The sequence below is a fragment of the Calonectris borealis genome, chromosome 5, assembly GCF_964195595.1.
Source record: "Calonectris borealis chromosome 5, bCalBor7.hap1.2, whole genome shotgun sequence".
Taxonomy (NCBI): Eukaryota; Metazoa; Chordata; class Aves; order Procellariiformes; family Procellariidae; genus Calonectris; species Calonectris borealis.
In genome coordinates this window covers 26,185,897-26,206,205 of record NC_134316.1, presented here as the reverse complement: position 1 = coordinate 26,206,205, position 20,309 = coordinate 26,185,897, and the positions used below count along the sequence as shown (strand labels likewise).

The following is a 20,309-nucleotide window of genomic DNA, read 5'->3' as shown; positions in this document are numbered from 1 at the left end:
TTGAAAGGAGCAGTGCAAGGCAATGAAGCAACTTCTCTTACATCTTGGTGTGTCCTGGGACAGTGCATGTGGTAGGGGAGAGACCCATGTATTCTTTGCCATGGCACCCTGACTTCAAGGGAGGGAAGAATATTTATTCCCAATGCATAGAGATGAAACTTCACTCTGCAAAATGGCCAAAGCAATCAGCGAGTGATGGAGTATCTGCTAAAAAGAAACCTGGCATTTAATTAACTTTTCAAAGTGCTGGTTCAGCAACCTTCATGTTTTACATTTTGAATATTGAACAAGCGTCCCTAATCGGGACTGAATTACTTCTGGGCTTGCTGGGGTGGAGAGCAAGGGAGCTGCCATTTGCCAGTGCCTCCCCCCTACGTTATTATTATGAACTCCTGTTAACTCAGCCAGATCAACCCTGATTTACTGCAGCAACAGCATGTCTGACCTGAACTTGGCCAGCTCAGGTGGGGCTCCTAACCTACAAAGGCAACCAGATAATCTTTATGCACAACCAGAGGGAGGAAGAACCTGTTGATCTCTTGGGTAGGTAGACAAAGTATAGCATCTTCTTCACTCCTTAATGTGCCGACCTTTCTACTCAGGTAAGGCAAGCTTTACCTGCAGCTGATGGAGAGGGGATGAAAAAGTATCTGAGAAGCTAAAAAACCAGGGAGTATGGCTCTTGCTGTATCTGGGCATGGCTGTCTTTTTGGACCCAAATGGTTCTGCTTCAATATCTGATGCACTCAGGGACTTTTTGATACACTGGTTTAATGGTCACTCAGAACTCTTTAAAGGTGTGATGTGTTATATTGGACCTGGTGTAGGAACTGTTTTGCACAATAACAGTGATATAGGGAAAGGTGCAGGTTTTTAATTTTCTCTAGCCTCTTCTAAGCATAAGCCTTTCTTTGTCTTGCAGGTCCGGAAGAAAGCATGCAGAAGAAGTAGAAGAGTAAGTACCCATTGTTGCTGAGACTTCTTCCACAACTTTTACATCTGATCTCATGGAGAAGGGACATGCGATTCTAAGCACCAGTACACCAAGAACTGGAACTTGGGAAGGGTGCAGAGCCTGGCATGAATTCATGTCATGTGTCCTGGGATGGGGCAGGGCTGGTTGTTCTATAGTTCCCTGGATATGGAGTAGCTGTCTCTGTCACTCTCATATGACAGAAAGAAGCAAAAGTAGAAAGCATCCGCTTTCCTCCCAGACCCACCTCCAGGCCCTACTGTCTGCAGCCTAGGGGTTTGTCTCAGGTACAATGCATCTTGCTTAAGCACTCTAAACTGAGATTTCTGCTGAGTCCAGCAATGAGGGGTATAGAAGAAGGCCAGTCAGCAGGCTAAGTGTACCTGGGAACTCTCCCCTTGACAGGCCGTGAGGCTTGTAGGGCAGAAGGGGACACAAGAAGATGCTTTTCTGGGCTTGCAATTGAAATTCTTTCTTCCTTGTGTTTTGCTGCAGCCATCGTCTCAGACAGCAGAGCCTGGAGGCATCAGATGATGGAGGAGGTAAGGTATCATCTACTTGACCGCAAGAAGTGCCTTCATGCATGTCTGGGGGTTCTCCAGTAAAGTGAGCAGAGGCATCTTATAAGAAATTGCAAGGAAATTAAACACCATGGGGGTAAACAAATGCAGGAGCTGCTGATGTCTCCCCAGCTGCTGAATGAGGGAGAGAGAGCAAAGGAGATGGAGAGGAGGATGAGGAAGTGAACCTGTAGTCTAACTTTGGCTCTTCGTTAACACAGAATGATAAAGCACCTTTGGGAAGAAGGAAAGTGTGGAGGACATGCTTTTCTCTGGGATTACCTTCACATGGAGAATAGTGGACTGGGGCAAAAAGAGAGCTAAAAGAGCAATAAAAGGTTAAGAGCAGGGAAAGAAATCACAGCTGTCCTCTAGTTTAGGTGATAGTATGCTCTACTTAAATCCTCTCTTATGTTTTATGGTAACATCCTTTTCTTGTTCCCATCAGGACAAGTGCCTGCACCACTCTTCTGGGGTCTTTGTCATGAGGGAATACTTAATTTAAAAAATCCGCTTGCCCTAACCCAAGATCATAGATCATAGATCATAAGCTAAACATAGGCACTGGTGGGTAATCCCATCCCATCCCTGTACAGGCTGCTGTGAAAACTACTGGACTTCTGACTTAGCACTAGTTTTCTTTATAGTGTATATCACCTGCTCTTCTAGGACTAGATAAGCCAAGAGAAATCTCAGGAAAAATCCACAGTATGAATTTGAGATGAGCACTAGAGAACTGTGGGGAGCATAGAAATTCATTAAAGTCTCTAGGAGCTACCTCAGTTTTCAAGGGCTAAGAATTTTATACAGTGTATAAAAAGTTGCATCTCTAAAATATCACCAGCATCAGAAGAATTACCAGAAGTCACAAAGGATCAGACATCAGTATGGTTAATGACATTAAATGAAGACTTATTTGGGTCTTCCAGACCAATTAAGCATTGCAACATATGACTGCCAGAAGTGGCACCTTTATAGCATTGGCATCTTCAGAATAGACTTAATTTTCCCACTGGGAAGTTTCTTGGGCTTCTTAAATTTCAGCGTGTGTCACTGAGGCTGATAGTCTGTTCTGAACAGCTCTTTGATTGTTTGCATACATGCTGTCCTTCTTGTTGAACCTTGGTCTTGTATTCAGAGTATAATAACTGTCTTTGCTAACCAGGCGTAAAAATGCTTGCCACATGTTTGCAGCATGTGACTTTTAGTGCTCCAAGACCTCGGGTAATAAATACAGAATAGAATCAATGCAGAATGTGGTATGAAGACATGGAAAGTCCTAATACACTTCACTTATTTATCTGTGCCTAACCTATGATTAACAGTTGAATTTGGATTGTTTGCAAACCAGAGTTCAGCTTTGGATTAAATCTATGTGTTAGAAGAAGGATCCCACTAATCTGATTATGGTTCCTACTCAGGCAGTTTCTGGTACAGTCAAATACATTGGGTTGTGGATCTAATTTGCATATGGAAAATCTCTAAATGGATCAGTGCATTGCATGCTTGTGGTCCTATTTCTACAGGGAGATTAAGCAAGCTATTCTGGGAAAGAAGTTTTCCGTGTGGGCTCAGCAATTGTAGGGAAGAAAAGTGACATATAAACAAACTCCGGAACCTGAATAAAATTACTTTTTTGAATAAGCAGAGAGACAGAAGTAACTGCCCAGTGTAGGAGGCAGGGAGTATCATGCTGTGGCTATGCAGTAAGTTGAGCTGTATCAGCCTCCCCTTCACACAGAACTGCACTTGGGCTTGTGTCCTTAAGTGTAACAGTAAAGCTCAGATTCTAAACGTACAAAAATCAAGACATTGGTGTATGGATCCCCAAGGATGGGTCACGGTTATTTTGTGCTGCATAATGTGTCAGCTTGTACACCTTAATATGAACAGGCGCAGTTGCGTAATGATTGCTCCTGTCAACCAATACATTTGGATCGCCTTCCTTTAACCTATTAGAAAGCTGAGCTGTACCATTCCATTAACATTATTTGTCCCCCATCCAACCTTTTCATTAGAAGAATGAAGGACAAAACTATATGCCCTTAAAAAGGTATTCCTGTGTATTTGAAATGTGCTCAGTTGTGATAATTTATACAGCAGTAACACCCAGAGGCTCAGAATTTGGAGTCCATTGGAGAAGGTGTTAACAAAGCATAGGGCCTGGAGAGAGCACAGTTTGGGATGTGGAGAATGGAAGGAAGGTTGTACAGCCAAGTGGAGACTTTTGGGCTTGTTATGCCTTGTAGTTTCAGAAATAAAAGTAGAATGCTCTCACTGCTCTGGCCATTCACGCTGTGCATGAAATAGCATCTGATTCCTCATCTCCATGGGAGTTTGGGAGAGAAGGACAGTTGCTTCTCAGGTTGTGTGGAAAGACTGAAGTAATATGGGAAATTGTAAGTGGGTGGACCAGGCAGGGACATGCATGGAACTATTTGCAATTTCAGCCATTCCTGCCAGTTGTGCAGAGAAACCCAGAAGGCGCAAGACATCCATACTGTGCAATACAAACCATTGAAATACTAGCAGTGAAGTACCTTGGCTCAGGTCGTGCTCAGAATTCATTTCCTATAATCCATATTTCTTCTTCATAGAGGCTAGTCCAGGACAAGAGAGACACTTTAAAGAGGAGCCAGTTTTGAGTTATAGGAAAGCAAAGACATGTGTTTGACTAAAAGCACCATTTGCTCCTGTAAAACTCCAGGCTGGAAAGACTGTTTTGAAAATATGCAGTGTCTCTCCAGAAATAGCTCTGGAGTGTCTGGTTGATGGATATGGGGGTTTCCTAGAGCATCCACTGTGAGCTTAGTGCCCATCCTCCACGTACCACACTGGTCCATGCTAGTACACAGGCATAGCAAATGGATAGCGCACCTTTGCTAGGTGGATGTCTGTCCAGCTGAACCTTGTCATGGGGGGGCCCAGCTCCTCTGCATGGTGGGAAACTGCTTTAGCAGGATTTAATGCATCACTACTCGAGGAATAATAAACCTTCACAAGCAACACAAAAGTGTTTAATTCCTAAAGGACAGGCCTAGTTGATTCACTTTTGGCCAGGGGCAATTGGGGGCTTAATGCTGTGTATGTAGCAATCTGGGCAATCTGCAAGAGAGGAGTTTAAGGGTAATTGCTCAATTTTCTGTCCATGTCAACAGGGGAAATGGGCAGCAGTGAGCTCTGTATGGCAGGGAAACTGCATGAGATGGGAGATGTGAGACTATCAGTGGAATTTAAAATGTGCTATCTGCAGAGCACTGCTTCCTTTTCTGTAGCAGCCAAGAACTCCCAAGCACAGACTATTCTTTGTCATGAGGTGAGAGGGAAGACAGAACAACCAAATTCACATTGAAGGGCTTTCCCCTCCCTTTGCTCCTTTCTCCAGCAGGGCAGTAGAGTCTGCTTCGACTTCGCTTGGGTATTGCATTTGGCTTTAGTCTGCTTGTGTGTCTTTTTCTGGCATGCAGCTGCAAAGGGCTGTTTCCTGTTGGGATGAGAAATGTTGGCATTTCCTGCCCCCTTCCCCGCCCCCATCAGCAAACTGCTTTGTCCTTTTGGCTAAAAGTTTCTTTGTTGTTCATTTCTTGTCCACCAGTTCTGCACTGCTGAGTTGCACTCCCCCAGATGCTTGTCTCCTCACTACATTGCCCTTGGATTTTTCTCCTCAGCACTCTACAGGGGCTTGTTAGCTAAGGTTGTCATCTCTCTCTCAGCTATCCTTCCCCCATAGACTATTGCCCCATCTTCAGAAGTCCCTTCCCCCCTTCTCTCTGTTACCCTTGGGATGCATCGCTCCTAGAACAGAGCTTTTCTTGGAGGATTGGGATGTGATGTGCGATTCTCAGTCTGCAGGAACAACGGCTTGTTATTTTAAAGCAGATAGTGTGTGTGAATGAGACAGCTGATTGAAATGAAAGCCTGACTATGCTACACAGACAACCCGAACCTGACCTGCAGGTGAGGAAAGCTGCCAGGAGACAGTCACTAGATCTGTGCCCTCAAGGCAAAACCCCTTCCTGCCTGCTGGGAAGCCTCCTCAAGGAAGCAAAGCTGACGATTAGACCTCTCTATACAATGTCAAACCTCTAGAAGGACTTCTTACCCTTCTGGCGTGTGCCGGCAGCTCCTTTGCATTTGAACAGGATGGGAGTCCAGGCTCTGTGCACAACAGAGGAGGAAGTGGGCATATGCCATGGCCCCACATCCTTCTGCGGAGTGATGTCTGTTTGTCAGGTGGGAGACAGCCCTCACAGGATATCTGGCACCTGAAATTTACAGCCATAAAATATCAAACACCTCTTGAGCCACATGCAAATATGCACCGATGATGAAATTGCTCCAAACAGAGCTGAAAATAGAGTGCAGTGTGGGGTTATTGTTGGCTCTATCATTCCTGATAAGGTTTGCCAGTTGCTTCCCTGGTGAGCTGCTGTTTTTACAGAACACACCAAATGCTGGTGGATTCCAGGGGTAATGAGCTGCAAGTACAGCTGTATTGGCTGAGCATGAGGGTAAGAGAGGAGAGAACTTGCAGGAACAGTCAGGAATATGGCCAGCGGGTACTTCATAGGCTCAGGAGGCAGTGGTGGAGTGGTTTGGGGAGGGCTAAATGGACGAAAAGTTCTGAGCATCAGTGAAATGGAGACAGAGTGAAAAACTTGGTGTTTTGCAAGTGGTGTGAGTGGGCCGAAGAGAGGGGTCTGTGGCAGAGAGTGACAGTGACTGCTGAGTTTCTGGGATTCTGCACTGTGGCTTTGTGTGTGGCTCTGTCAGCACACTTCAGTCCTCCCCTTGGCTGCTGCCCTAACGCGCTACCCCGAGTCTCTGCGCAAGGTCAGTGAAGGGCAGACTCAGCCCCACCTGATGGTTTCCACTGAGTTGTTGGTCCAGGCCAGTTTGAACTCCTCCAGTGGCTGCTGGCATTGTGATCTAGAGCCTCTGGTGTTCAAGGAAAGCTCCCACCTGACAGCCACAGTGGGCAGGGGGGAGCAGAGCATATGTCCCAAGGGATATGTCTGAAGTCCTGTTTGAAGCAGCAGACCACTGGCCAAGGGGCTGAGGGCAGCTTAATTGCAAGGGAGCACGCACAGCTTGTTGGGGGCTGAAAACGATGGTCTGGGTAAGCATCTTCCATCACTGAATTCTGCGATATGGTAGATACACAGTCATATTGGGTCTGTGATTGCTGAGTCCATAAGTGTAGTTGACGGACTAGCTTTACCTAAAATACCCTTTAAGAAAAAGCTTTTGAAAGATGATTACAGAATTGAGACACCATCATTTAAAACTGCCTGAGGCAAACTCCTTTGAAAATTGCAGCAGTGGAGGGACAGAGAAAGAACCGCATAGCCCTTGATTGTAGTGTCGTTCCCTCAGGACCTGTCCCCCCTCCCCCTCAGTTTCTCATCTGATATGAGAGAGAGCAGCAGTAAGATTCCTCATCTGTCTTATGAAAATCCGATTCTGAGTGGCTCTGATCAAACCCAGCTGGCTGTCAGCAGTGGTGGCCTTGTGTGGAGGGAGGGAGGCTTCTGAGGAGTTGCTGGATGTGGAAGTGTCATGGGTGCTGCCGATCAAAGAGGCATTTTTTAATAAATATATATAAAAAAAAACACCTAAGGATTTAGCATAAAAGAAATGTAGTTTGTCTTGTTTTTCCAGCATAACATGAAGAGGATGAAATAGAATCAGACACGCCTGCTCCCGAACATACTTCCACAGGAGCATCCTGAGAAGTTGCTTTCCCTGCCACAGTAATGCTCTAATGCAAAATCACTCATCTCCAGTTGAGTGGAGGAGCATTGCTGAGGAGGGTTTTGTGTTTCTCAGTTCACCATACCCTCTCTGGGCACCTCATGCTTTCTCATCTGCTGCCCCACTACCTTCTGAGTATGTTTCAGCAGGGGAATACTGCAAAGGAACAGGGAACAGCCTTTGAAAAGAGGAAAACAGATGTTACTGAAAAAGAGGGCAGGCATGGTGCTCTGCCAGGGGGCTGTTGGTAAGGCTGAGAGGTGTGTTACCATGCTAAATGCTGATAACCTCAGGAATATGGTGGACTCCAGGTCCTGGGCCTGGCCTGAGCCTGAGTCTCTCCTCTCTTCTGCTGCTGGTGAACAGACCTCTGCATTAAGAGATTCCTCATCTTTAAAGCCATCAGTGTCTGCTCTTACTTCTTGCACTATACAAGCCATGGATTACTGCCTGTTGAAGCCCTGCACTGAGCCCAGTGACTCCTCTGACAGGGCTGTTTTGTGTCCTGTCTCTCTTCACACTTCCCAGGGGTTGAAACTGGGCAGAGGCTTTGTGTAATTAGCAGCCCTGGGAAGTAGCAAATATGCCTGATGCCTGTCCCCAGCAAGCTCTTAGGTAAGGAAGAAGCCATGCCATGCCAAGCAGTCTGTGAAAGCACAACACTATCAAAGCAAGTAGTGTGTCTCATGGACCACCCGACCTCCCAGCCAGTCATCCATCTAGCTGACAGTATCATCAGATCTTGGTGGCTGAAGAAAAAATTATTTTGTGTGATGCAAGGCAAATATATAATCTTTTAAGGCAAGGCTGGTGGGTCAGTACTGAATCTGCTGCGTGACCTCCCCTAGATCCTGTGAATCCTCTGGCACCCCCTCACTGGGTGACTTTTCCCATTAGCTTGGCCAGGTTGTGCTGTTACCATTCTCTTTTCAAAAGGGTGCTTTGGGACAGGGGACACTCAGGTTATCTTCTGCTTGTCTCAGCTTTTAGGGCAGTGTCCTAGTAGCTGTGGTACTGCTTGCTTTTCACTCTACTGTTTTCATCTCCTTCTGGCTGATCAGGCAGGTATGCTGTTCCATATTGGCCTACTAGTAGGGCAGTTTCAGGCAGGGAAAGGCATCCCTGTGAAATTAATGTCCAAGCATCCAAAGAAGTGTTCTTTATCCTCTCCATTTGCCTGCTGCTCTCCTGAGAAAGCTTCCAAGAGGCTTCAAGCTTGTTTGTGTGTTCAGCAGAAGCTGTCTGTGTCCCTTGTTCCTTATGTTTTTTTGAAGATTTTTTTTGCCTGTTGCTTTCCACTTTTTTCTTTTCTTTTTTTTAATTCTCCATTTTTCCACTTAGAGAGAAAAATTATTTATTGCATTGAGATGCGCTAATTAAAGCCATTTTCTGGTATTTGGTTACTGAAGTGTTTGATGTCTCTCTGACAAGACCATGAAATGCACGGAGTGTCCACAGGGACAGAATTTGCTGAACACGGTGCTTTGTAAATGAGGGGACACAGTGTCGCAGCAGCTCATGAATATGAAACGCCCATGATGCTACCTCAGTGGACTTGGGAACACAGATGAATCCTGTCATGTGCTAAATGAGACCAATTTCTTTCACTTAACTTCATCTTCAATCAGACCTTCTTCCATTTGCCTGTTTAAAATTCCCCAAACGTGATGCAGAAGGTAACAGCATTCAGTAAAACAAAGTTTTGCAGCAGCAGAGATATTGTAATTATTTCAGTTTTACATTTTATGAGCAAGCAACTTAAACTAAAGTTAGTTTCATTTTTATGCCTGTTTAGTGTCAGGGGACTGCCAGCTCCAGAAGCCACTACCCTCTTTGTGTTCTCTGGATATGGTGGTGTGCGGACAGGGAGGGCAGCACGGTCCCCACTGCAAGAGTGTCTATTCTGAACTGGCCTTTGAAACACTCACCCAGCTGGGGGAAGTGAATCAGACTTCGTGAGATGAAGTCATTTTTTTGGGTGTCAGGGTGTTGGCTCAGGACACTCTTAAAGCAGCTTAGGGAGAAAGTGGCAACCACACTGCTGACTAACTGCAGGCCTGACCTGGGATGTAGTTTCTAGATCCAGCTCTGCCACTGGTTTATTGCCTGACCTTGAACAGATTCTGTCTGTCCCCACTTATGTGCGGTCTTGTATCTAACAGAGAACTTCGTTCTTTGGGGCTAGGACCAGATCTTACTGTGAGCTTGCAGGATTTTAAGGGACCCAGCCTGCAGGTGTTGCTACTAAACCAAAAATCAGCTCCGCCTGGGAGGGGAAGTGCAACTCACCAACTTGCAGGAGCAACAGGGTATTAAGGTGGTGCAGGTTTTTCTACCTCCTGCTTCTTGCTTTCTGTGGTTGTCTTCCTCAGCTATCAGTAAGTTATTTGCTAAGAGCTAGAAAAGGTGATGGTTACTGCACATACTCTAATATGAACACGTAAAGCCCTCCTTTGTTGATGACTTAAAAAGCTGCTGTTCCTTGCTTATTGTTTGGCTATCTGCCTGTAGCATGGGTCACCCTCAGTCTTTCCCCTCCATCTTTTCCTCCTACCATCCACACACTTCTGCCTTATGCTAGTGGTGTCTTGCTATAACTTAGCCATGAAGCTCTTTTTTTGTAAGACCTAGCTCAGTCCAGCTATTGTAATTGAAATACTATTCTTACTTATATGCTGTCACTTAGATGTTCCGAGACAATCAGTTGGTGTAGTATATTATAACTCTCCTGTTAGCCAACATTTGGTACTGGTATGGTTAGCCACCACAACTTCTGCATGGATACACTCATTTTGGTTTCATTCTTTGTTCACTCTTGTTCACCACCATCTGGGAGATGGAGGAGAGTTTGCACTGCTCATCTAGCATTTGGTGCTCGCTCTGTTTTTCACTTCTCTACCATGAGCAGTTTCTAAAGCCAATATCTTGTTTCTTTATGGGCTGAGAAATCCATGGGGAAAGGCTTTGTGTTACTCTGTTCCCAGTCATTTTGAGCCATAAAGAGAAGTCTCATCCATTCCTCTTTAAGGTCACTGCATGCACTGAGTTTTTATGTTCCCCCTTCCATCTTCTGTTGCACACTCATTTCTTCTGCGTGTAAAACACCACCCGACGTGCGTGTCTACCTATTCTCGCCTCTCTTCAGCTAAAATGAAAGCAGGATACTCATTCTCTGAGTGAATATCATTTTTAGGAGCACTCACTCTGGGAATGTTATCTGCCATATGAAATGGAGATTCAGAGGAGTTCTGTCTGGGGGAGACTGCTTGAGGCAGGTGGCATAGATAACAGTACCTTGCAGCACAGTCTTCAGAGGCCAGCTGGGAGACCAAGGTTGGTAAGATGGTTTGTACTCAATTTGTTCCCCTTTTTAATATTTTTTACAGTAACTCAACTTTTATTTTAATGTCTTTTACCATTAGTATCGTATCAGTTTGTTCTGATTTCAAAGTCTGCAGGAAAGTGGGAGAAGAACAGCTGAAGCTGTAAGATTTTCATGTTGCTTCTGAGATTTGCCGACAGTTTTGATTAAAACCAGTTGCTATTAAAGATTATGGATGCTGCTCTCTCCAAAATGCAGCCGAGTAATGCAACCTTCTCCCCCCTCCCCAAAACCTAGAGCTAGTCTGCAGAGAATCACTTTTTGTTTCCAGGTTTTGAAGCTACCCCTTCTCAGCTGCAAAACATCTTCTTTTTGTAATGCACAGGCTGTTTGTTCACTTCATTGCAGTGACCTGGTATCTGTGAAGGTGTTTCCTTTTGCACACAGGCAGCTCCTTAGCACGTAGGTACATTGTACAGTCATTTCTAAAGTTTACCTGTCTGGGCACTGAATTCAGGCATGAGAGCCTGGACAGTAAAGTATGTGTCGAGATTCTTCACCAAAACCACAGGCTTATCAGTGTGATGGAAAATGGTCTGAAACCCTCACACTCACCAGGAGGGAAAAAAGTGGGTCACAGAACAAAGTACACAGAGTATGGGTTTGTAATGTAACCTTGTTGTTGGAAAAAGCTGTATGAGTGCTGCAGTGCGAGACTGGGAGGACATGGTCCTGTGAACATTTCTGCATGTACTAATGTTATATGTAAGTAACCTCACCGCAGCTAATGGGGGTATTAAAAGTAAAGCATATGCCTACACTCTTGCAGCCCACGTGTTGCTTCCCCCTGCAGCTGATGTAGTGCCATGAGTTGGCTGTGTTACTAGAGCTTACTGCAAAAAGAGATGTGAATCCTAAGAAAAGCAACAAAAACAATTAGGGAGCTGGAGACTGAGTGAGGGGAAAGGTTGGATCCTTGGTGATAAAGTGAGAACTGTGACACTTTGCAAACTGTACAGAGAGAGAAGGGAGAGGGATTCTAGAGAGGTGGCACCATGGGAATTGGCAGAGGGAAGAGGAAATTATGAGTAACAAGTGAAATAAAGACCCAAATATTTCAAGGCTGATTTGCCACTGATAGCAGTTAGCCTGGGGAGCTGATATTTTCTTATAATTTGCGACATTTTTGTTCTGTTTCCTGTCAGTTTTTGACAGTCCTAAAGGGCATTGCTTCTGCCTAGAAATGGACAAAATTATCTGCAGTTTGCAGTAAGAACAAGCATGTGCTGGCCTTTATTGGAGGGGCTGGCAGGAGCCCCCAGAGCATTTCCAGCTCTTCTGTCTGAAATATTTTCAAAGCACCTATAAAATATTGGAGCCTTGAATTTCTTTCAGAAAGAATTTCTACATGATTGACTGGATTTTGCTAATACAGAGTAGAGGTAGCACTCTGCAAGGGGTTTGGGAATGTCTCCGTGAAATTCAAGGGCAATAAGATAAATCCAGCACTGGCAAATCCAGGACTCTTTGGGAACCTGCAAAATGGAAGGGGCATCACTGATCTGGGCCCTAAGTTCACAGTTTTCTCTAGTGTAAAAAGAGATCAACAAAAGCAAAAGGGAACCAGGAAGAGGAGACCCCAGAAATAGCTGCCAAAATGAGCACCAAGTGAAGAAATTCTGTTTGCCGCAAACACCTTCCACATTTCTGCTGTCAAAAGAGGATAAGAATATGACCTTCTCCTGCTACAGGGAATGCTGCTCTGTGGGCAAGGGCAGCTCTGTTCCCAGGTAGTTCTTCATTTAGTTGTGTTTACTGAGCAACATTCAGAGTCTCCTGCCGAAAAGGATAAATTAGCTCAGGAGAGATTAGACTATTTCTCATTCTCACGTTCATTTGCCTGGACCTAACATGGCACCTCTTCACAGCGCTTGATTCCTACCCTTGGACCAGTCTTACCACTCTGTTCCCTCCTTGGTATTTGTTGCTTATATACAGGGACTTTCTCCCACATTACCACTGAGCAGGTTTTACCAGCTGCCTCCACGGGTCAGTCTGTCTGTCCATGGAGGTGCTTTTGTCCCATAATTGCATTTAGCTACAAGTTTTACCAAGAGCTAGGAGCCCCTGCAGGGAAGAGCTAGCGGGTTAGCAGCTTCTTCTGTGTATTGTCCCTACAAGCAGAGGGGGGACAGATCTGCCCCAAATGCCCAGCGACGCACTAGTGACGCATTTCTTGCATGTGTCTCCTCTGTCTAAGGGGCAGCCTGGGGGCCTGTTGCTGCAATTTCCCTTTAAATGTCTTTGGGAAGTTTGCTGTAGTCGGAGAGCTGCTCTGCAGGCACCTGCTCCTTGGGCGGCTGGGGAGTTAGAAGGCACAGCTCTGCTGAGGCCAGCCAAGCTGTCACTGCCTTTCACTGTGGCCAGGCTCTCGCGGCAGCCCCTGTCCCGCTCAGCCTTCCACCAGGCAGCCAATTAGCGAGAAATCCCACTGTGTGGCCAGCTCCGAACGGCCACCGCGCCAAGGCCCGGGCTGACCCGTGTCCTGCCGCAGCTGGGCGAGGGCTGCCTCCCGTCCTGCTGGCCGGCAAGCCGGCGGGATGCGCAGAGGATGTTCAGCAGGAGAGGGCAGCTGAGAGCCTGTGGAGCTCTGACAGGCGGCCGGACAAGGGGCTTTTCAGGAAGACCCTGCCAGGAGCCCTAAGCGCCACAGGTGGGAATGTCTCTCCAGCTCCTGAATATTCATCTCAGCCTGGGCTGCAAAACGCGGCAAAGCCAGGCCCAGCCGTCCAGCAGTAGCGTGGCCACGCTGCCGACAGAGCTGGGAGCAGCCTGTTCGCTCCAGCGTCTGCGCACTGTGCGAGTGAAACCTCTTCCCAGAGCTGAACCACCAGCTTCCTCACAGTCTGAGGGGTCAGGATCTCTGGAGAGCCTTTGTGGCCTTGAATCTTTAAAGGAGCTCTGTGCTGGTGTACTCTGTCTTTGCTTTGTGCCTCCAGCTACCTCTTCCTCTCTTCGTTTTTACTCTCGATCTCCAGTTGTTTACAGGACTTTGTCACATCAAAAAGCATGCAGTGCTCTCAGAGCCTTGCTCCTTTAGCAGGATTCAGTGTGCACCCCGTTCTTCCTCCTCTCCTCCATTCTTTCGTCTTTAGTGTCCTTTTTAGGTGGAGTAGCCGTAGTCCTTGTGCTGGGAATACCCAGTGACCCAGACATCAGCCATTCCAGGGTCACACTAGAAATCACAAAAAGGTTTATGACATTACAACTAGGTGCATCTTCCCTTTTCTTTGTATCTGCTAGACCACCAGCACTTCCTTCCTCAGCTATCAGGAAGGTCACAGGCCTCCGCACAGTCTGAGACCCCGCCAGCAGCTCCTTCAGCATGTAGTTTTACATGGCTTCTTTCAGTTTCTGCCCCACATCTCATTTCTAATAGAGTGTAGGTGACTGGTGGCTGAGCTGAGCAAATGATAACACATGTCATAAGAAGCAAATTCTTGCCAGTCTTAGGATGATGGCAAGTAGGCAGCAGGGTTTAGTGCAGCCGACTTCTTTCAGCTTCAGATGCACGGTCCATGGCTATGGAGTCCTACCCAGCCCAAATCTGCTCCTCTTGCAAGATTTCTTTTGACCCCAAGCTTCAAAGCTTTATTGTCTTGTTTTAATATTAAACAATATCTTTTTAATTGTTGCTAAATAACTCTCTTGTGTTTTCCTCTAATAAGAAACAGGCTGATTCATATCTGTGAAGCGAGAGAGCCTTTGTCTCTAGTGAGAGGAGAGCGTAACACTCTGCACTTACTGCTGCTGCTTTCTCTTGTTGCAGACATTCCCGTGATCCCCGACTTGGAGGAAGTCCAGGAGGAAGATCTGGCCATGCAAGTGGCAGCTCCCCCCAGGTAAGAGCACTGCCAGGTGTTCTTGAGGCTCTCATCAGCAGTGCGAAATGGCTGGTGAAATTAAACTCCATCTTATCTCATGCTCTCTGGACGTCAGTGGCAGTGCCATTCAGCAGGATTTGATGCTGTGTGTTGTGGCAGTGGGGCTGCAAGCTGAACAGTGCAAACTTCTTGATTCCTATTACACAGAGAAAGCAATTACTGCATATTCTCTCTATATATACAAAACCTACATTAGAGTAGCATGTTTGATGTTGCAAAATCAAACTCTCAAAAGTTAGGAATTGCTTGATTTAAGGTTGCCTGTATAACCTCAAATGCCTGCAGTACACATGTATTATCACACAAACTTTGATTATGCATGGTCGTAGGCTGCTTTGCCCCCCACAGAGGATATCCTTCTTACTCAAGTGCCTAGTTAATTTGCAAGGTACAATCCTGTTGTGTGAAGATGTTATCAGAATAGTCTGGGGGTTAGCTCAAGGGAGACCAGCAAGTTTTAAAAAATGAAAGTTTGGGGGGTTTTATCTTAAATGTATCAGTAAAGTCTTCTCTCCCCTGTTGGGCCTATTGCCAAGATCACAGACTGGGATTTCTATTGACCCTTATTTGGAGGGGTGGGATATCTTACTCCTGACCACAGATGCCTCTTGCACAACTATGGAGTAGGTATTGTAATTAAATAGCTGTTAACAAAAATAAATGACACTTTATAGTAGAAAATTTAAAATTACTTTGTCTCTCACCAGAGTTCGTGTCTTTGTTTTCTCTATTTTTTTTATAATCCCATCTGTTCCTCCTGTATCCATAGTCTCTCTGCAGTAGAAAAGACAAGTAATTTTCATGGACAATCACAAACAGAAATTAAATTAATATAGGTCTTTTTTATAGTATTGCATCACCTGCGAAGGGAAGCATGACACAACAGTGTATTACCCCCCTACCCCGTGTTTCTCTTTGGAGGCTACATTTTAAGGAATTGTATTTGATAGCTGTGACTCAGCTCAGACATGGAAATCACAAGGTCCTTACTATTCTGTAGCTTGTGTGGTGGGGCTCTCAGAGCCTTCTGGGGCTGTTCCAATGTTCATTACGTTCCTGTTTTCTTTCTGGCCCTTGCAGCTAGTCTGTGGATCTTCTCTCTGGCGTGCTGGCTTCTCTGAGGGAGTCTGTGGTCGTTCCACATCCTATCTTTATGCATGCGCACAGCCTGGCATGCAGATTTGTCAATGACTGTTCATTTGCTGAATGAGATTTGCTTCTGTCTGGGGACACCCATCTCAAGAGTCCACATGGGTGATGTGGACACTTGAGATGGGTGTCACCAGATTCCTGTTCATGCTGCCCTTCTCAGATGTGCTTCCACACTTACCCAGGCTTGTTCTTTGACCCTTTCTGGTTGCAGTGTGCAGGTGAACCGAGTGCTGACCTACCATGACCTGGACAAAGATCTTATGAAGTGCGCTGCCTTTCAGACCCTGGTAAGTGGAGGTTGCTGTGGGGTGACTGATATGAATCCCTCTCCTTCCAGGCTCCCATCATCCTCCACAGTGGTACTCAGCTGCATAAAATACACGGCCCTATCATCCAAACAACTTCCAGTCTGCTTTCAAGTCTGTTCCTCTCTGCAGTGTGGCTTTCATGCTTGTTTGTGTCTGTAAATAGTGTGGGTATGGTATCTGCTGCTCAGATGAGGCTCCTGCTGTTGTCCTGGACAAGGCATATGTCCCTTATGAGGCAAATGTTGTGCCTATCTCTAGCAAGACCTACCTAGTGAAATGATGGTGTCCACTTTCTCACTGTCTGTAAGACTGTGACTATGTCTGTTCATAGGATGGAGAGGTTGACCTGAAGCTTCTCACCAAAGTTTTGGCTCCAGAGTATGAACTACGAGAGGTAAGTCTGTCTTTTGTGGGAGCACCAACAAGGCAAGAGCTTCTTTCGTGTCTCAGCCTATACTTGGAAAGTAAGCCTTTGTTGGTGGGGTGGAGGAGAGAGATGAGGAGGAGCCTGTGAAGAGGAGCTTGTCCAAGAGGATGGAGGTCTGATTTCCCCAGCAGATTATTTTAAAGATATATATAGGGCTTTCTCTGTGTGAGATTATGGCATCACTATGATTGGTCCCCTTCAGTATGAAAGAGCTAGTAAGGAAAATGTGAAGGGCCTAGCACTGTCACATATCCCTGCAGAAACAGTGCTCTGTGTATTGACTTTTGGTAGCCACCATCAGCTCCAGGTAGTTCTGCAGGGCGCTACAGAGGGACAAAGGCAGAAAGCATTTGGGGTTTGGGCAGAGGGATGTGTTAAAGCAGGACAGAACAATCTCAATACAAGTGGCGGGACAGAAGCTCCGGACTTGCAACAAAGGATTTCTGCAGCTCAGAATTGCAGATGCTTCAGCAGAAGTGCAGAAGGGTGGAAGACTTTTATGGCTCCTCTTTACGCCCTGCCTGGGAGTATCTAAGATTAACAAGAATCAAAAAATCTGTCCTTTATGGAATTTTGCAACATGAGTAAATCTGTCAAAATCTTTAAATTGTAGCAGCGATTCACATTTCATTCTGGCTAGGATTCTTGTTCTAGCCAACTGAATCTGGGACTTCCCTGGCAGGGGCAGTTGTCATTTAGTTTCTCTCTTTGCTGTTCATCTTGAATATTTGGCATTGTTCAGAGACCTTTGGGTGTCATCAGTAATATTTCAGCATGTTTGTCTTTTTCCTCTTGGTAGGATGATGTCAGCTGGGATTGGGACCATCTCTTCACAGAGGTGTCCTCAGAACTAGTGACTGAGTGGGACCTGGGAGTGCCTGAGAGAGAGGACCACCTCAGTCTGCCCTAGAGCACTGGCATACCAGACATCTCATACATGCATCACCTGTAAATAGTTTAGCATTTAATTTTCTATTCACTTGTTTGTATTTGAGAATTTATTTCAGACATGAAAATAAATAGACCTTGCTTCATAGGAAAACTGGCTCAGGAGAAGTTTTGGGTATTTTGTAATAAAAATCTTTGTTCTCAAAAGAGATTAAGAATTCTAAACACAATAAAATATTTACTTATGAACAGTCACTTCCACCTCACTAGCACCTTTACAGGTAACTGCAACAGTTGATCTTTTCTCTACTGAAATGCAGCCTCTCTGGAGTGGACCATCTTACAATGGAGTGTGGTTTTCACCGATAGCTATCAGAGAAGCTTAGGCTGATAGGATTTGTTTGCCTAGGGCATCAAGATTACCATCTTCCTCACAACAGATGCCACAAGTTGTCAGGATACCCATTTTACATTTCATCCAGCAGCCTCCAGCCATCCCCTGCTAGTTTAACCTCCCTCCTGGAACATTACCTCTGTATTGACTCAGAGGAAGCAGCATCACCTATTAAACTGCCAACACCACTTCTTACAGCACCTTTTTTCCCTCGAGGTGTCCCAGCTAAGTTTTGACCAGGCCTAACCCCGCTTAGCTTTTGCAATAAGATGAGTTCACAGCCTGAACAGAGGTAGCTTCAGGCAATAGGTAGTTTGCAAAGAAAATACTGTTTATTCTACGCATGTGAAAGAATAGAGCCTGCTGCTCTGAAACAAGGTAACTCCCTGGTGGGTGTCTCCTTGGAACTAAGTAACCCATTCTTATTGCCATCTAACGAAAAATCCATTTAGGTGTTAATGCCCTGTCCCCATAGAACCGTGGTCATTATTTGCAGGAAACAGTAACATTACTTCTAAGCCAACGTCCTTCAAAGCCTTGTCCCGCTGGAGAATCTTGCTATGTACTTCTGGGGGGCAGTGCAGGTGCTGGGAGGAAGGCTTGCTGCGCTGCTTTTCTTGGCTTGTTTGGTCGGTCTAATAGAGCACTGCATTCCCACTCTTGTACCGACAGCAGGACAGATCAAATAACTCACTGTGAATTCAGTACTCTACAAAATTTCAGATCGTAGTTGATAGGCCAAACAATTCTACCAACAAGAGAGAAGCAATTGGGTTCCAGTCTGGGGCCACCAAAATAAGGGGAGGCTCATGTGTCTCAAGGAGACACTAAGTTTTTTACAACCAAGAAATCTCCCTAGAAGAGAGAAAACTAGAAGCTTGGGAGGCCAGTGTATGGAGGATAACCCTGAAGTCTTTCTCTCAGCAGAGAAACCTGTTTTGGTATGGACAGAAACTTCCCAGCTGAGCTAGCATCTATTTTTCTGTGACACCTATGGTTCTTGGCCAAAGAGAATTTAGAATGCTTCCTACATTCCAGGAAAAAAAATTAAAGTCAGCAAACCAAAGTAATTTAGTAAATCAGACAAACCCAACAAGCCAGTCTGAGAGGAAGAGAACGGTAAAGGGAGGAGGGGATGGGACATGGTTTTGCTCAGTTCATCCCTCAAAGATCACAGAGAAAGCAGAGGGACTCTGTTGCTTCTCTAGCAGCTGTGTGCTGCACCAGCAATCCTGGGCTGTCTCCAGGAAGGCTCACAGAGCCATAGTCTGCCTCCAAGAGCTGCTCTGATCATCCTGGGTGGGCAGAGCACTCCTGTCTGGCTGCTCTCCCAGCAGGGAAGAATGAGAAGTAGAGCTGGGCTGTGCAGTGGTGCTCAGCCCCTCAGAGGCCACAGGGACCCTTCAGGAGTCAAGAGAAAGATGAAAGCACCCCTTGAGACAAGAGCAGGAGGAACATCGGACCCCGGAGATCCTCCTGGAAACGGTGAGAGCTAGGAATGGGTGAGGGCTTGGGGAGGGCCATTTGAGGCAGGGTGGGGGGACGAGGGGGCCAGGAGCAAGAGTGGGGTTTGTGGGAGAGGCAGGGTAGGGGCAAGAGGAGCAAGGAGGTTGAATGATTTGGGAACAGAGTATGCAGAAAATTTGAAGGGAGTGAGGCCAGAGCAGGTGCTGGTGGAGAGCCAGGAGAGAACAGAGCACAAAAAAAGCATAGTGGGAGTTGAATGAGGCCTTTGCTGATGAGCTGTGGTGATGTTATGCTGGAGGATCTGCTCTAAAGCTGCATAAGATTTCCCAGAAGAGTGTGCTTGGGGCTGGGTGCTGTTGGCTAACCCCCTGTGGCTTGGGACCCTGGGCAGGGATGCTCTGGGGTGGGAGGCCTGTGCTCACTCTGGGACCTTGGGAGCCCAGCAAATACCCGGGCAGAATTTGAGAGTAAGGCTTGAAAAAAATCACAGCCTCATCTATTTTAAGGCGGGAAGAGGTGGCTTTGATCATTTAGTCTGACCTGCTATAATACAGGCCGTGGCAGAGTCCAGTGAGATGTGGCTGAGCATTGCCTGTATTTTAGAAAGGCAGACAGTATATTTGAAACTGGTTAGTTTTTTCTAATAGATAATTGCCCTTATGGTTCAAAATCTGCTTTATTTCTATACTCAGTTTTTGAGTTTCATCTTCTGTTCCCTGACCCTGCTTATGCTTTCACCTCGCAGTTAAGCCATGCTGTTAGATATTTTCTCCTTGCTTCACTATTTATGTGGACTGTGATCAAGTTGTCTCTTTAATTTCCTTCAATAAACTTAATAGACTGAGACTTGTTTCCATGTCTTTTCAATTCCTTCTCCAGCTGGAGGAGGGAAGGTGAGTGTCTGGCTCCTGGCCTTCCTCCAGCAAGCTGTTCCCACCCACCTTTCTTCCACAGTTGTGTTTTCGTTGCAGTGCTGGGAAGGTGACTGAGACCTGTTACTTCCCCTCTCTCAAGTCCTGGTGCTGTCAGAGGAGAACCCGCTCCTGTTACTCTCCTTGCTAAAAAGAAACGATGCAGTGCTTTTGCATTCCCAGGCCAGCTCTTGGCTCATGTTGATGCA

The 20,309-nt window shown here is 46.0% G+C and overlaps 1 protein-coding gene across 2 annotated transcripts in view; it reads left to right on the top strand.

The window, feature by feature from the left end:
* IFT43 (intraflagellar transport 43) overlaps positions 1 to 20,032 on the top strand; it is a 49,508-nt gene extending 29,476 nt beyond the window's left edge. Inside the window, exons 4-9 of one of the 2 annotated variants that reach the window (XM_075152499.1) lie at positions 923 to 955; positions 1,469 to 1,515; positions 14,439 to 14,511; positions 15,917 to 15,992; positions 16,345 to 16,407; positions 17,240 to 20,032. In XM_075152499.1, coding sequence (XP_075008600.1) covers positions 923 to 955; positions 1,469 to 1,515; positions 14,439 to 14,511; positions 15,917 to 15,992; positions 16,345 to 16,407; positions 17,240 to 17,350 — 403 coding nt within the window. In that variant the 3' untranslated portion in view covers positions 17,351 to 20,032. The remainder of the gene's footprint in view (positions 1 to 922; positions 956 to 1,468; positions 1,516 to 14,438; positions 14,512 to 15,916; positions 15,993 to 16,344; positions 16,408 to 17,239) is intronic. The other variant, XM_075152498.1, reaches the window with a different exon arrangement.
* Positions 20,033 to 20,309: the final 277 nt, after the last annotated feature.